Here is a 16568-nt window from a genome sequence, read left to right as displayed (position 1 = left end):
GGCCGTGCCGTGCACGAGCCGGCCCTCCTGGCCAACAGTACAAGCACTGGGCCGCAGTGGAGCTTTGGAGGACGTCCTGCTCTTCGTTATCCCCCAGTGCTTGCACTTCACTGGTCGGCTAGGGAAATAAAAAGCCCAGCACTGGCTTTTCAAGTACAACACGACCAGCTGGGAAGCACAACTGCGCGAGACGGAGCTCCCACACAGTTATCCCCATGACCACAGATGTTAACGTGGTTTTGAACAACTTCCCTTTCTGGCAGAAAAAAGAAGTGACACCATGGGCTATCTTGTATTTTACATTTTGTATCGCTTACATATTCTGTGTGGTACACGGCACCTGAATGTAACAAGTAGATTTTCAACTGTGGGGATGGCGAAATTGGGCCACAGGTCTTATCTTACACATGAAGGCAAGAACCTACAACTGATAGACTGGTATTGGTTTTAAGTGACACCCACCCTGCAGAACGCGATGAAAAAAACCAAAGTGTACTGTTCAAATCCACCAAAACATACGCTTGCCTTTCCTGCTTTGTTTTGTTTTGTCCCCCAGCCAGTCACAGCTGTAATGCTGTTTTAAAGAGAGGGAATGGAAAACCCTGGAGTAGTTGCTTGAATGCAACCAGCGAGCACTCAACAGTTAGGTGTCTGAGCACTCCAGCTAGTGCCATAAAGATCTTGTGCATGTTAAAGACATTTGCTGAACAGCCGTGGTTGTAAGCGCACTTCGCTGCTGGGAGAATGGAGACAAGTGCTGCTGCAGCCACTACAGGCTCTGTGCACTTTAAGCACAGGAACGAATATCCATTCTCTGTTTCTTATTAAAAATACATATACCCTTCAGAAAGAACCAGCTTCACAGATAAAGAGATTTGTATCAATTCAAAGGAACTGTAATCTAACTCCACAGAAATGAATACCTGTAGAAATACAACTTTAGTTAGAGGCATTGCAACACTATCCTCAAAAAAATATGGGGCTCTTCTGTGAACACAGGTGAGATGCTTAAATAAAGCTGTTACATCAACATCACTGGGTTCAAAGTGGATAAACAACGAAAGAAAATGAAGTTTCAGAACTAAAAGTTGCTTCTAACACAGGATCAGATTCTTGTTCTCAGAACCGCCGATACTTCTCACTTCTCACTCCCGTGCTGCCTGTCATTCCGCGCCCAAGCCCTCTGTGAGTATTTCAGGCAGCAGGGCGATCGCTGTCCTCAAATTGCCATAGTTACGGAAATGGCAAAAAAAGACATGCAAAAGTAGAAACACGATGCCCAAATTTACTCACAAGACTATCTTAAGTAGTAAAAGCCTGGTATTTTTAAGAACCCTGAGCACTGTGTAGCTGGGGATTGAGCATCAGGCAGTTGGAGGACTTGCTGAAGTTCTGAACCCAGGGACTTGCCTGCAGTGAGAGCGCGATCTGTGGGAAGGAAACCCAAACCTCACCTCGCTCTAGTGGCTGAACAACCCCGTCCTTTCTCTACCCTCTGTCCAAAAAACCTACCAGTATTTTGAAGGATACTGTGTCATTTTTTTCCTTGACCATCAAGCAAAAGACCACTGACACTTCTCAGAGATCTGATGAAAACAGATGGATTACAGCATCTGCCACGAGAGAAGGCATCACTCCTGAGTAAAAACCAGCCAAAAAAACCAGTGCTGCTAACTCTCACATTAGACCAATGGGATACTTTTCATACACCTGAATCTTGCTTTTCCTAGAAAATCCTGGCATTTCAAAATATTTCCCCGCTGCATTACACAGCAACCTCCTGCGGTTCCCTGTGTGTTTCTTTGGGTGTTGAAACATTTCTGTGAAGTCAGAACTTCCTGCTTGGAATGAAGAAGTTAACACACCCACACACAGAGATCAAAACAAATCCTGATTTAAAATGGAAAGTATAATTGTCTTCTGTTAATGTAAATAAAGTTTTTACACTTTTTTCTATTTTTTTTCCTAAACAATTTTGCTGAAACCAACAGCCATTTGCTCTAAAATTACCGATCCTGATTTAGGCAGAGCCATTCCTTGACAGTATTTTCAACCTGCTCTACTTCTAAGCAGAAATATTTACTGTGCCACAGGCGTAATTACTTTTGCATGGCTTTCGAAAACCATATCTCTGTGGCGCCAAGGCAGATGCTATAATGTGAGCTGCGGTATAATGGGGCTGTATCAGCCCAACAGCCTGCCCCAGCTGTCCGAATGCGAGGACGCAGCCTCCCTCCCGCTGCCCAGCCTTCCCCGGCCCTTCCTCCCTCGGACTGACTCTGCTTGCTGCACGGCAACTCAAGGCAAGATGCTGTGTTGTCAGAAAGCCTTTTTTCCCCCCTTCTAATCACATTATTTTTCTAATAGTTGAGCAAATTGCATCTGCTTGCTACAAGGTCCACGTTAATAGAAGAAGCTCTGGAAGGCAGAGGGAAGCAGGACTCTCTTCGAGAGTGGCGAGCCAAAGGTCCCCGTTCACCATAGGCAAGTGGCATGGTGAGCACCACTGAGCGATCCTCTGCCAGATAAAAACAGCCTCAGGATGCAGAAGAGGCCGCTACGCTTTCTTCTTCCTGTAGCTCAAAGCCTCTGGCCATTAAAATCATAAATTCAGGTCATATGGCGATCTCAAAACCACGCACACCTCGCTGCGCTGTGCCACACTGTACGGCGTTTGAAGGTCAAACTTTTTGGTTCTGATTTTTACAGGTGGGAGTTGCAGGCAGCTGTAGATCACGTGCCAGATTTTTTTTTTTAAACAAAGGAAAAAATAATGATTAAAGTTTAAGAATGGTATCTTAACAGGTTTCCCTCTGTGACTCAAGAATGGTTGTCAAGCTCAGAGAGAAGCTTAACTGTGAAACCACGCTTCCATTAAGGATGTGCTAAATGGGACAGGGCGTCCAGAGACTGCCCCAACACAGGCCGCCAACACCTGAGTTCACCTCCAGCCATTTCTCTCATACGGCAATTGAATCAGGCGATTTATCCCATATAAAGGGACTGATTATCCAAATGGGGTTGTACGCAGACACGTTTCCTTTTCCTGACTCCAAAATATAAGCAAGTCCTTAAAACTTCCAGAGCCCATGCAAGTTCTCTTTGTTAGATTTTGCTTTGTTTCCCCTTGGTTACATTTATACTACAGTTTATACAGTGAATATGGGCAACGAGTTCCCCTTTAAAGGTCATGCTCCTCCCTTTCAAGTTTGGGCTTGGTTCATTTTCAATCAGATGATGGGTGAAGTTGAGACAAGAATAAAAGGGGTCAGAATTTGTAAATTCTGTAATCTAGTCTAAAATTGACTCTATGACATGTATCCAACTTTCAACCTTTAATTCCGTTTTTCTCTGAATGGTGACAATTCTTCTCTCATTTGCCCCACAAATTCCCCTGTATTTCTCAGTACATACATTACATACTCCCCTAATTAATATAAAACAAGGTAGTTGCTTGTAGTCAGAATGCTTCTTCCCTAATAGAAATTAAGTCACTTGAAGCAAGACAGCAATGGGAATAGAAAGCCCTCTGACAACTCTTTACAGGTGCAGGATACTCTGAATATTGACAGAGCAACATTCTATTGTCTTCTAAATTACAGTTACAAAGCATCCCAGCTATTAATTAGAAACCAACATGGACAACATAGAGACAACAAAAACCTGAGCATTCATACCGCAACTCAAATCTCGACTTTTTCAGTATTTATGTAAAAAGCCTACCAGTAATGACCAGTTTCTGAACGAACAGTTCTCAGTTACTTGTAGTTTCAGGCGAAGAATCAGTAACCTAACAGAAGTAAAAACCACTCCTGGCCAGTGAGAAGGTCACGGCAGAGACTTAAGAAGAAGAAGAGCCCTTCTCTCCAGGGAGTGTTTCTCAGACAGGAGGGAGCCGGGCAGGACACGCTGCTGCCTTCGGGGCCATCACCTACATGGGAGGGCCCCTGCCCCTGCTCATGCGATGCAGCACGAGGGTGGGAGTGACACCGGCTGCTCTGAGCTCGTTTGTAGCTGAAGAACCACAAACCAGCGATGCCTGGCGGATTTCTTCATCAATCCCTGCAGACGCAGCTCCACAGCCTGAGAAATTGTAGTCAACTTTAAGAAAAGACTACAGCTGCATTTTCAAACCCCGCATGCTGACAAATTTCTGGTCCACATTATTGGAAGAACGGAATTCATACCAAAACAACTTCTTACAAGTCCACAGAAAGTTCCATAACCATGAACAAACATCAATGCATCTTACCTCAATCATTATATGAAAGGCGTGCTTGTAGAGAGGGGAAAAAACACAGGCAAAAGAAATTACTGTTTAGATCAAGAATGGGATGAAAAAACAGCTTATAAGAAAAGAGACCAAATAAATTGCTTGCGAATCAACAACAAAAATAGTCATGGGGATAGCAATACTTTCCGTGCTAATAACAGATCATTTAAAATAAATAAAAAAGTCATTGATATGTTAGCAAAGAAAAATGGGCAAAAATAAAGATTTTAATACAGACCATTAGCTGAATTGATCATTGATAATTAAAAACTGACTCGTCCATTATAGGTGCCTAAACAGTCACATTAGTACAAAGCAGTATACAAACACATGCAGAATGTTATACGTACACAAGTTGTGCAAAGGCATCTCGTTATGCTCACCACTGTACAGCAGAGGGCAGCGTTGTATTTTTTAAGTTAAGACTATAGAGTATTTAGTAACTAGCTGTGGAAAATGAAAACTTTTAAGCGTCTGAGTTACAACTAAACGTCACAAACAAATAGGTCTTCATATATTGGATCTTCAGTGCTCAATTTCATCGATAAATCTGGCATGCTTGAGCTGGAACTAGAACAAGTGAACTTACACACTATATCCAGCATACGTACGATTACAGTATTTAAGACTATTTCACCCAAATCACGAATTTACAGACTGTCAAGTGAGATCTATTACTCGAATATGAGTCCCAGAGCACAACTGCTGAAACTTAAAACACATTTCTATGAGACGAGCCTGTTCGTGCTGCTTCAAAGCAGGGCAGCTCAGACACCTGCACTGCTTCTCCGTACTTCTGCCTCAGCCATTGTCTTTTATAATTCGATCAGATAGCTGGTGCAACAGCAGGAAATTCAGGCGCTTGAAGCGCTCAGCTGCCACATAATGGCAATCATCCCTTTCCTCACCCCTTTGTCTTTACGTTCTTAGGATTCGACAGCGCAGAGCCAGCAGCCTTCTCTCTGCGCTTGAGAACCGTCTAGCACACACTTAGCGTTATCTGAATAATTAATAATAGAAGGGCTGAAGTAGTTGTTGAAGGCTAGGCTGGTTGCAGTCGGATTTACAGCTTGCTGTCGGAGCACTGAGCAGACTCCCCGGCAGCCAGGGCCACCGGGATGGGGCCAGCGCCCAGCCCAAGACTCTGGGGCAGATTCTGGCAGCGCTCATCCAGCCTGCAAGTATCTTTGGAAGGGGAAACAGAAGTCATAGAAAACCCCAAACCTTGAACTGATTTCCATTCTGTGACCTGGTGGTTCCAGAACAATGACAGCCACTCTGAGAGTACTTTAACCCCCCCCCCCAGAAGTAAGCCACAGCAGCACAAACTCCACAGCGCACAAGCACAGAGGTTCCTCCTGCAAGCCTCCCGTGTTCCTTTGCCTGGAAGAGCAGCCAAGGAAAACAGGAGTGTTGCTCAACCTGGGAGCCCGGCGGGGAATGGCTGCTGAGCAGGGCGATAGGTACATCTCTGCGTGCCCAGAGCTACTGAAGCAGCAGCAGAACAAACAAGAACTGTTGGAGGAACTTAAAACCACTGAAACAGCTGTTCAGAAAACTTCGTTCCTAAGGCTGTAAAAAAAAAAAAGTATTAGAATAATTTTACAGGTCTGTTTGCTATTAATATTCTCCGTTTACTAAGAATTCATTAAATTCCTTAAAAACAAGTAAAAAAAAAAAAAAATACAGACTTCTTGTTCCTGTGATAATGGGAAACCACAAATCAGAAACTCTGAGAAGTTGGGGTCCTGCTCCAGTCCCCTCACTGATCCGAAGGGGATCAGCTCCCCCCCAGCGCTAATACACCAGGCACACACGATAATTTTCAAAAAGAGATGTATGCATATCACAGACCTTCTAATTTTAAGATCGCTGCCCTTCCTTTCAGGCTACAAACCGCCATCCCAGGCTTTTCATTAGAAATCCAAGTATCAACAGGTTAAGCAGTGTCTGGCTATTAAGGAAAGCCAATATACTTATTTCAGGGATCAACACAACTCTTTTATAAAAGCTGGGAGTAATTCCCACAAAATAGCCATCATCTAACGCAAACATACGTAAACACACTAACTTACTGTTTATACTGCCTGAAAACTACTTCTAAAGGTTTTATCTGGGGTTAGGGAAACGGCTGCAAAATTTGTAACGACCTAGGACAAAAAATACTGTCAGTGTGATCTCTCCCTAAATCTGGGCTATCCAGAAAACCCATTCTGAACTTTAAATGTATCACAGATCTTCATAAACATGGTGCTCAAAATTATTGTATTTCAAAGGTATTGCACCGATTCATTCGCTTGTTCCTAACCAGTGCCTAAAACATGATACCTGCCTGTCCATTCACAGTCCCTTGATCTCTTCAGAGAATGCGAAGTAAAATGCATTATTTTTGTACACCTTGTGAAGGGTGAATCTCCTACTAGCGATGTAAAAGATTCCCTGAAAGATGTCAGCCTCAAACATTCAGGAGAGCACATCTGAGGATCCGCAAACTGGACTTTAAGGAAAATGGTTAAAAAGCTCCTGAAGCTCAAGTACGTGGCCGCACACCTGCAGAAATCAGCGCTCCAGCCCTCCGTGGCTGTTCCTAGCACAAAGACCATCGCCGCTGAAGAACCACACCAGAGCTGGGCACCACAGCACCAGGACCCAACGACGGCACCAGCTCTTTCCCCTGTGTCATTCCAGCTGCTGACTGGAATCGATGCTAGGAGAAATTCTTATTAGTCCTGAGGATATAAATGCATCATTACAGAACGTGAAGTCATGCACACTTCCAGCAGTCCAAATTTAGAGCTCATTCACTTTTTCCTTTTTAATACGAACATTGCCACTCATTGTATGTTAATGATTCATTAACCACTGATACATACCCAACCTTAACTCCTTCCGAGCTGGCCACAAGCCCTAACTGTTTTCACCTATCTTTCAAAAAAAACAAAAATTCTTCCTACTTCCAATCTCTAGCCACAAAAAATTATCCATTAGTAACTACTTTCATGATTTTTTTAAAACAAATCGTTCAAGTTACACACACACTTACCAAAAACCTTGGCACAGGCTTAGTGGCCTACACCAGATGTCTGAAGTCAAAAACTGCTGCAAAGAGCAGTGCATGGTTAGGTACGTATGTTCCCGCCCTATTAGTTTCCAGCACAGAATTTATTTTTCCACTGGTACCCGTGCAGTTGCACTACGGGCAGTTCAGAACGTCTTGCTTCTGCCACTGCTACAGATTTTTCTCCTTCATTGCTATTCATCCCATGTTATGTGAAACTGCTTTCAATTCTGACTTCTTACAGCTGAAACTGAAATATCGAAGTCATGATGTAGCTACAAAGGGCTATTTGTATTTAGGTGTCCTCAGGAAGAGTTGAGCCGAAGAAAGAGTATCATGGTCTGGTGGGGATGGGAGCCACCATCCATCAACCGTAACTGCACAGAGCGCCTTTTTGATGCTTGAAGTTTTGAGACCAGGGGTATGATCTCTCTGTGTTTGATGTATGTGCTTCAGTTAAGACTAATTCCTGGTTTATCTAGCACATGACTGTGAACAGTCAACATGCCCTCCATCAGCAGGACCAATGAAGTTACATACGAAGGAAAAAAACCATACAGGACTACAGTGCTGAGTATAGGGAGTAGTGGGTGAAAAGCTACAGGAAGTGATATATGGGCTAAAAGCACGAGACGTGGTCCTGTGTGATCCTCCTCCCTGAGGAGGAGAGGAAGAAATGGTAATTCCCAGGAACCAAGCTTGCTTTAATGGATGCATATGGAAGCAAGAAGCTTTTATGCTACTGTTTAGCACATAGCAGCAGTTTAAGGAGATGTTTAAATAGATCTGTCCATTAGGAGCCTTTAAATTCCTGGTAACCCCAAACAGGCCTGGATCAGGGCTTTCTTGTGCTTAGTGATTAAACACACGAACAATCTTTGACCCAAGTCGTTTCAAACGTTTCAGAAGAAAGCACAAAAATAGGTTAAGAGAACTGACATTATGTGAATCTGCAAAGCTTTTTTCAACCCTCTCAACAGATGACTCTTATTTTAAAAACACCACAAAACAAAAAAAGCAACTCTGCGATCCAGTAAGATATTCATAACTCGGGCACTTCACAGAAAGTACAAGAGGTTAATTTGCCTTTGCACACTACGGATGCAAAGTGTTGGGAGCCGCAGCTCTGCGAACTGATTAAAAAAAACCAAAGTGTTACTTGTGTCAGTTATGCTATAAAATAGGTTATGGTCCCATCTATCAGATGACAGAGTGGTAACACTACAGGAGCAATTAGCATTGACTGACAACCCTGGCCCAAGCTCAAGAGATGTAAAAAAGAAATGAGCATAGCAGATCAGCTCCCTGCCATCCACAGCCTTACTTCTACCAGGAATGTCTGTAGGGTGCTGCAGGGGAAACCGACGTGCACCTGATTTTGAGAGTGGAAGCCTTTGTCCACAAAGACCGTAGTGTGTCATCTTCTGCATACTCAGTGCTTGTAATGGAAATTAAGTGAGCACGAGTAACTCTAAATAAAAATATACCCAGATATTTTAAATGCTAAGCCATTATTCTGGTAGATTTGACCAGACATATGGAATATATGGTTGCCGCGTGATACGATCAAACCTAACTAAGGGGATTAAATAGTTCTGTCAAACTGTTTCACATAAACACACACATATTTAGCGAACCTACACTTGCTAATAACTCACTGAACAATCTGAAGAGTGCTAGATGTTTGCAAAACCTGACAGTCAGCTTTAACTGGGCTCGAGCAGGAGGCAAGGCAGAAACTACCGGCAGGGATGTGGGCTGGAGGGGCGCTCGGGTACCGGGGGGCAGCATCATGGTGCTACCAAGCCCCGACCTCTCCACCCAGCACCTGAAAGAAAACGGGGATGGAACATGCACGGATTAAGCAAGAATCGCTGCTGCTTTCCAAACTTAACCCAAATATTCGAATGACTTCTACTGCGTGATATTAGACTGATTACCTGTGCCTTCCGAGGGGATACAGAATTATGGGAATCCACATAGCTGTGAACTGCGCTCAGCTTGTGCAGGAACTGCCTGCTATATACACATACCGTCCAAGTTTTCCTTTCAAAAAATATGAAGTTGTGTGCATTTTCTCAGATGTTTGTCCTTTATCTTTCATTTCAAACATTTCTAGCATTTTATTTTTATGTATCTTCCAATTTCTTTCCCTGTATCATGACTTAAAAGATTAAGTTTTTATTTACTCCATCTTTCTTCTCCTAATTATTCCAAAATTTCTTATTCTTCAGGGTTTCCTCATTTTTATCTTTTGCCATTTCTCATCTGTTTTAATTTCTGCTGAAAGAAAAATTACTGCCAGGACACTGCACCTCAGCACTCCCATCACCTTCCAGGAACAAGGTGAGTAAAATGACATAACCTTTTATTAAGTATCTCATACAGAAATCAGTGCATTCTAGTGAATATTGATCCACATCTGATTAATCCATTCTATCAATCACTACAGCAAGACTTCAAAGAACCCATTTGCCTACAGACTCTACTCAGGCCCTAATATTTAATATATTAAAATATTTAAATATTTATTCCATGGTTATAAAATTACTAATACTCTTCCCTCTCTTCCTGCTTCCCCTGCCTCCCATTGAAATCAGCTGTAATCAAATTTTAAGTGGGAAACACTGCTCTGCTGCATATGGGAGAATATTTATACGTCCCATTTCCATAATAATTTCATTTAGTTTTTCAGGCAGAAGTAGCTTTTCCTGACTTTCCACATCAAGCCTTAATGCCTATTCACCACAAGATAAGAAAATGTTATTACACCATAACTAGCTCATGCACCAACATATACTTATCCCAACAGATACAATCTAGGCATTAACAAACAGGTTATTACCCTATTTATTAAAAATTTATGACGTGTCCACTCCTGTACCGAACACAAACCATGCAAGAAAAGAGCTACAATGAAAAGAAGGACGAAAACCAGAACTGAAGTTTTGACATACAGCAAGTATTGTAACATTTGCTTTTCAGTCACTTGATCCAGTGCTTGCTTTCTTTAATTTCTTTAAGTCTAGAAGAGGAAATACCCACTAAAATTATGCACACAACTAGCAATTATGAATTTAAGCTTACAATGAGGACTGCTAGGATGACACAAAGCCCCAAAGACAGAAAAGCTGACATGGATGCAGGAGTTATGCTAATGGATCTACATGAAGCTGGTGCATCTGCAACGCTTTCTGCAAGGTCAGGAAATACACTTTTTTTTTTTCCTCTGAACTATCTTCTTTTCATTTGTCCAGTAGTTATGTCCACCGCCTCCCCCCAGATTTTCTTACCTCTTACTACGAAACTGAAACCAAACCCATTTTACGTATCAACCACAGGTAATAACGCTTCCTCGAGCACCCTGAAGTCAAGCACTAACACTGAAAATGTCAGAGCAGCTGGCAGCACAGGTCTAACCCACGTAACCCCTTTTAAATGCAATGCTACCAAAACCAGCGAGTGTTAAGAGTTTTCTTTAATCCTGAGCAGCATCGTCACTGTCCAAAGGGGGATGTATTCCAGCTGAGTGGTCACTGCACTGACCAGAGCTCAAGTTCAAACCTGACCCCAAAAAGCCCGGTGTTGTGGGACCCTGGGCAAGTCGTTTCTCTCTCCATTTCCACTCCTGCACTTTGTTCATCTTTCCTACTTCAGTTCTGAGGATTTTGTTGTCTTAACTCTTCACAAACAACCTCCTAATCTCAACTGAATCTCTAGCCACAACTGAATACAAGAAAAGGAATTCTGAGTTACTTCTACAGGATCAGCTGGAGCCTGACGGCAGCAGGCACTGTGCATTCGCAGCCAGAGAAGGTTGTTTTGATGCCACCCAGCCAGTTTACATTTCAAATTTCAAGACAACAATCTCAAGGTAGTTCCCAGGCAGAACAGAAACACCGGTAGAACTGAAACACATTTTAAGACAAAACAGAAAATGCACAGACAAGTAAGAGGAAACAGATGACAGGAACAAGAGTGAGTGTTTCAATTGAAGATTTTCTATACATTCCCTTTAGCTGATACCTGGAGTTCAGTTCTGTGTTTGTTTGCTTTTTTCAAACACAGCTGTGCTTTTCCTAGTTGCTATTTCCTATCCACTGCAAACTGCCATTATGAATTAGCCTCTCTCCTTCATTTCTGTCCTAGGCTAAGCATCAGGCAAAGCTCAGGCTCTGTACGTGAGAGCAGCTGTACACACCTCGTGCCCAGGGAGCAGGACGCTTTTGCCACCTGATGTTTGCTGGTTTTGGTGTCCCCCTCCCACCCCCCAAAAAATCCACAGATGTGTACAAATATTTAGTAGCTCCTCACATATTCAACAATGGTCAATTAATTAAGGACGTAAGGCTGTTAAAGTAAAAGCTTTGTTTTCTGCTTTTGCTGACAGCAAGCATTCGCACCTTTAAAGCAGGAAGGTAACAGAAGACTTCAGCCACCCGACAAATGCATGCTGCCTTCTCCCCTCTCTGCCTCAGGCATGGCTGTACCATTCAGAAAAATAAATCACAGAGCAGCAACTTACTTGGGTTGGAACAAGCACAGGAGGATATGCTAGCTTGTGATGTCTGTACATCCAAAATGAAAAGAGCACGATCACTGCAATTCCCATTATAGGCACCAATGAATATAGCAAGGTATTGAACAGAGGTGGCTTCGGTGTAACTGGGTTGGAAGTTGCTGAAAGAAGAAAAAATACCTTTTATGAAACAAAACATAAGACATAACTTCTAAGAAACAAAACCGATCCAGTTCTGGAAACATCTGTCATCCTGAATTACTAAAAACCCTTGCAATCAGCACAACAGGCTAGAAATACTTGATTAAGCAGCATACTCTAATAAACAGATACATATTTAAAAGATAACATTTTTGAAAGTATGGGGGTAACTCAGATTTCTGTATCAGCACATCTTTCTTGTGCTTCTATCCTCACTCTATCTAATGTGGGTGAGACGTGCTTGTATTGCAGAAGGATTGCCAGAATGCCACCATTTAATGAATGAAAAAAGGATCAATACAGAGGTTTAATCTTTAGAATGTAAATAGTACGATGTCATTAGTAAGCAGCACAGGCCAGAATAATCTGCCAATGTTTCTATGCCCTGTTGATTTGCTGAAAGTAAAAATTCTCTAGCAGTAGCTGCTTCTGTAAGGACCTCAGGAAGGGCTCTGGAGAAACCCTGTTTCGGGGAAGGCTGGTGCAGGAGCAGCCACAGACCTCTGGGGCAACCGAGGTTTAATGAGAGCAATGCAGAATGTCAATTATTGCGTTAGCAGTATCACTGACAAACCTGACAGGCGTATGTCATGGGCCGACAAAGAAGTGTTACTTAAATTCAAGCACAACTTCCTCTGGCTATTTGGTACACAAGACATTTGGTGTTTTCACTCCAGTTATTACCATTATTCAGTTTTCCAACAGAGATTAGATTCCTGACTGGAAAAAGATACTGAAGAATAACCTAATAATCTTTTTAGTTATCATTTTGTACCATTACTTGCCAAGTCTGACTAACTGATTTTTCTTTGTAACTTGGGAAGAAATCCTTTCGCACCTTTTAAAGGTTACTGTGTTGATATGCAGGAAACTCAAAGGTCCAATTAGTTTAAAGAAATACTGAAGCATGTGCAGGCTTATACATGCATATAAAGATAACACTGCTTATAGCCCAATAATTTATCAACACTTACGGAAGCTTAACTACACAATTAAGGTAAGATTTGACAATAACTCCTGTATCTTGAAACGTCCAATTATTTCAGATTATCCTTTCTTTTTACCCCTAGAGAACAGCTGAAGTACGTTTTATCCATTTAAATTACTTTTTCTAGTATAGAGAGCTTTCAAAATTGAAGGAACGAACGTGTAATTTTCTAGGTTCTATATATGGATGCACACAGCTCTCTGTCATTCAGGAAAGGAACCAGAGGCCTCCTAGCAGGGAAAACTGACCAGAACATTCTGAGAAGTCTCAGCTCCTGAATATGTACAATATTCAGCGTTTTGGAATTCTGTTATGCAGTTTCTTCATAAATGCATAAGACCTACTTACGTTGTGTGACCTCCATCTCTGGGAAATAGAAAAAGCGTTCATTGCACATGTTGCCTTCACAACAACAGAAGAACACTTCAGGGCTGTCTTTTTTCTCTATGCAGTCATTCCTATAAGAGATAATAATAAAAAACCTTATTAATCTTATGTTGTCTATTTTGCTCAAGAGAAAACATATGCTCCAATTTAAAGAGAACTTCAGCAAATTATCCAGGATAGCATACTACCCTAATAAGAGTTAATGTGAAGAAACAAATTAATATTTTATTAATTTATATTGCAAAGAAATACCATTAATATTTAAACTGAAACAGCACATTTTACTATTTCCAAAACAAAGTTCAAGAAAATCAACAACAGAAAGTTAAAATTGTTTGATTTCCCCTGCATACGTTATGCTCAGGGGCAGGTTTTGTTCCACACAGTGACTTCATGGCACGTAAGGAGTTGTATTAACTAATGAGCTGAACTACTAAAGTACGGAGAGTAAAAAAAAAACAGCAGTCATGCACAGAAGGAGACAACTTGACAGCGGATAAAGAAGAATTTGAGATTTTTCCTGCAGAAATCATTGAGGAATTTATCTATCACTAAAGATTTCCAAAAAAGTTTTGTATTCTTCTTTAAAAATAATGTTACTTTACCGAAGCAGCTATTACAGTTAGACTGTGCTGCAACTTCCATGACACATTTATTCTTTGGCACTCGTAATCTGCTGCAGTTTGGAGTTGAGCATACTGTAACTCCCTGTTTACTAAACTGCTCTCCACTCCCAAGATAAGATTTTGTTTAATGGCTATTTTAGACAAACAGGGCAGCAGGCGTTCTTATGACAAGTTAATGAGGTCTCAGAGCCAGACAAGCTCAACTATTTCCTTACTGCCCTTCCTGCATTTTATTCCTTCTTCCAGTTTATTTTCTTAGCTCAAGGGAGAACTTAATGCCTCATTTTTTTAAGTTCAATGTTATATGTGGGACTAGTGGGACAACAATGGTACAGAACCTAATTCTGTTTCCAACTGGAAAAATTTCCATCCTAAAAGTTCAAAATGTAGCATAAACAGTATCAGTTCAGGAATTGTAAATACTCCCACTTCTTCTGCAAAGCTACATCTAAGAAGATGGTAAAATAATCAAAGTACTTTCCCCATCCTGGGTGACTTACTGTTCCTAGATACTAGTAGTAACAAATAACATTTCTTCAGAAATTGCCCTTTGTCTTCCAGCGTAGCAGAATGTCAATTATGCCGTGCAAGCAAATTTGCAGATGCTTTGCTACTTCTCTGAGAAACAGATAATCAGAAGTACCATTCAACCTAGCTTTAAACTATCAGTAAAGGGAGAAAACATCCCAGTCTGTGGGAAAACTTTTTATTTGGTAGAAATGTCTACAATGATTTCTTCTACTCATACAACATTTGAGAAACACAACAGGAAAGTTTTTCAAAATATGGCTAAAAATAATTTCCAAATACGTTTTAGTGGTATCTATTATGCATTTATTTAATTCTCTTAGTTCTCCCCATTTCCAAAGAAAAGCTGTTTTGGACAAATAAAGGTTAGTACAGCACTTCAAAGAACTATTAATACTATTTCTTTAGAGCTGTAATACTATTTCTTAAAAGAGTCACGACCTCTATTCAGCCAATAGCTAACAAAACTCAAGTCCTGCTGTTAATGCTCACAGGTACTTGCTTGACCATCTGTTATACAAAAATGACTGGAATTTTAAAATAGTCAGTGCCTCTTAGAACTGTCACTGAGGTGAGCTTTACAATAAATACACAAAATGCTTCCATGTTCAGGTAGGGAACCCACACGATGCGTTGACTCTCCTAAAGACTTTGGAAAAGTGAACTGTAGATATCTGCAGTGTGGTTTCAATAACTATATTTGCATCATTCAACAATAACAAGTTGTTGGGAAAAAAACCTATTATTAATGACCTCAACAAGTAAAAATTAAACACCCATTTTTAGTACATAGCAAGTAAATATGAGAAGGCAGCACGTGCTACTCTGTAAACAACTCAAACTACTTAGATGAACTTGGGTCCTTACGTGAGCAAGAAAATTGTGTGCACACGTGGCTAAAAACAAGATTACAACTATTTATAGGCTACTGTACTCATCTTTTGTCCCAGGTACTGCTGGCAGAGGTGATATAAATTATGGACAAGCAAAAGAGTTATGTTTACAAGTAAACTTAAGGTTTCTAGGAAAACTTCCATACCTGTCATAACAATTGATGTCATCTAGCCAGCAGCCTTGTTTCACAATTTCAATTGATCCGGAAATATTCTTCCACGTAGCAAAACAGTGTCGTCTTTTATCTTTATCGCCATAACAAGGTTCAATGCCACTGCGATTTGTTTTATCTTTTTCCCAATTAGCGTTGTAGTAGATACACTCTTGTGTTTCTGATCTGCCGAGTATGGCACCTTAGGGGAACAAAAGGAACACCACAGTCAGAGAGCACCGAGCACGGGGCACACCCCAACAGTCAAACCTGGGATACACCCGAGTATCGTACAGCACTTGTATTGATACAGCTTCTTCCCTCTTCCCCCACCCAAAGAAAGTGAGCTGAAAGCTCACACGCATTCCAGCTAAGTTTTGAAACATAAACCAAAGATCTTCTGTTAAGTCAAACGCTGACTTGGGCACGTTATCAAGATTTGAGGAAACAAAGAACAAGTTACGGCAACGCTTTTCCCTGAAGAGCAACAGCAGAGAAGTCTGAACGTACTGAACAGCAGAGCTATAGGTATACTACTAGCCAAACAAGAAGTATTAGCTAACCGAATTTACCAAAAGGCTTTTTTTCCCCCCTTATGTTGTTACACATGCCAAAACGGAGCGCGTATGTCTTAGGAACCTAACCCCGACTGGTGACTGAAGTTCTCCACCACCACCATTCTTTCCCCCAGCTTTCCTCTGCAACGTAGCTTCTTCCCCCAGGGCCCTGAAGTACAAGAAGCACTGTGCTAAAGCTCCATCTTCTATCTCACGAAGATTTGCCAAGTGAGCCATGGAAGTGAAACCAGCAGGTGGGAGGCAGCGGCCCCTCACCTCTACGGGCAGAGCTGGCTTTTGCTGCGCGGTCCCACCCAGCGCACTGGCTGCAAGGCGGCAGGCATTGGGACTTTGCCACGACCCAACATCCAAGCCCTTCCTCCCCC

At 41.7% G+C, this 16568-nt stretch overlaps 1 protein-coding gene across 2 annotated transcripts in view; it reads right to left on the bottom strand.

The window, feature by feature from the left end:
• ACVR2A (activin A receptor type 2A) overlaps positions 1-16568 on the bottom strand; it is a 61822-nt gene that overhangs the window by 13374 nt on the left and 31880 nt on the right. Inside the window, exons 2-5 of one of the 2 annotated variants that reach the window (XM_013189235.3) lie at positions 15620-15827; positions 13388-13497; positions 11857-12011; positions 4253-4276 (exon numbers count right to left, since the gene is read on the bottom strand). In XM_013189235.3, coding sequence (XP_013044689.1) covers positions 4253-4276; positions 11857-12011; positions 13388-13497; positions 15620-15827 — 497 coding nt within the window. The remainder of the gene's footprint in view (positions 1-4252; positions 4277-11856; positions 12012-13387; positions 13498-15619; positions 15828-16568) is intronic. The other variant, XM_013189236.3, reaches the window with a different exon arrangement.

This window comes from Anser cygnoides, chromosome 6 (assembly GCF_040182565.1).
Source record: "Anser cygnoides isolate HZ-2024a breed goose chromosome 6, Taihu_goose_T2T_genome, whole genome shotgun sequence".
Lineage (NCBI taxonomy): Eukaryota > Metazoa > Chordata > Aves > Anseriformes > Anatidae > Anser > Anser cygnoides.
The sequence above is the reverse complement of the archived record's forward strand: the minus strand, read 5'-3'. Positions and strand labels throughout refer to the sequence as shown.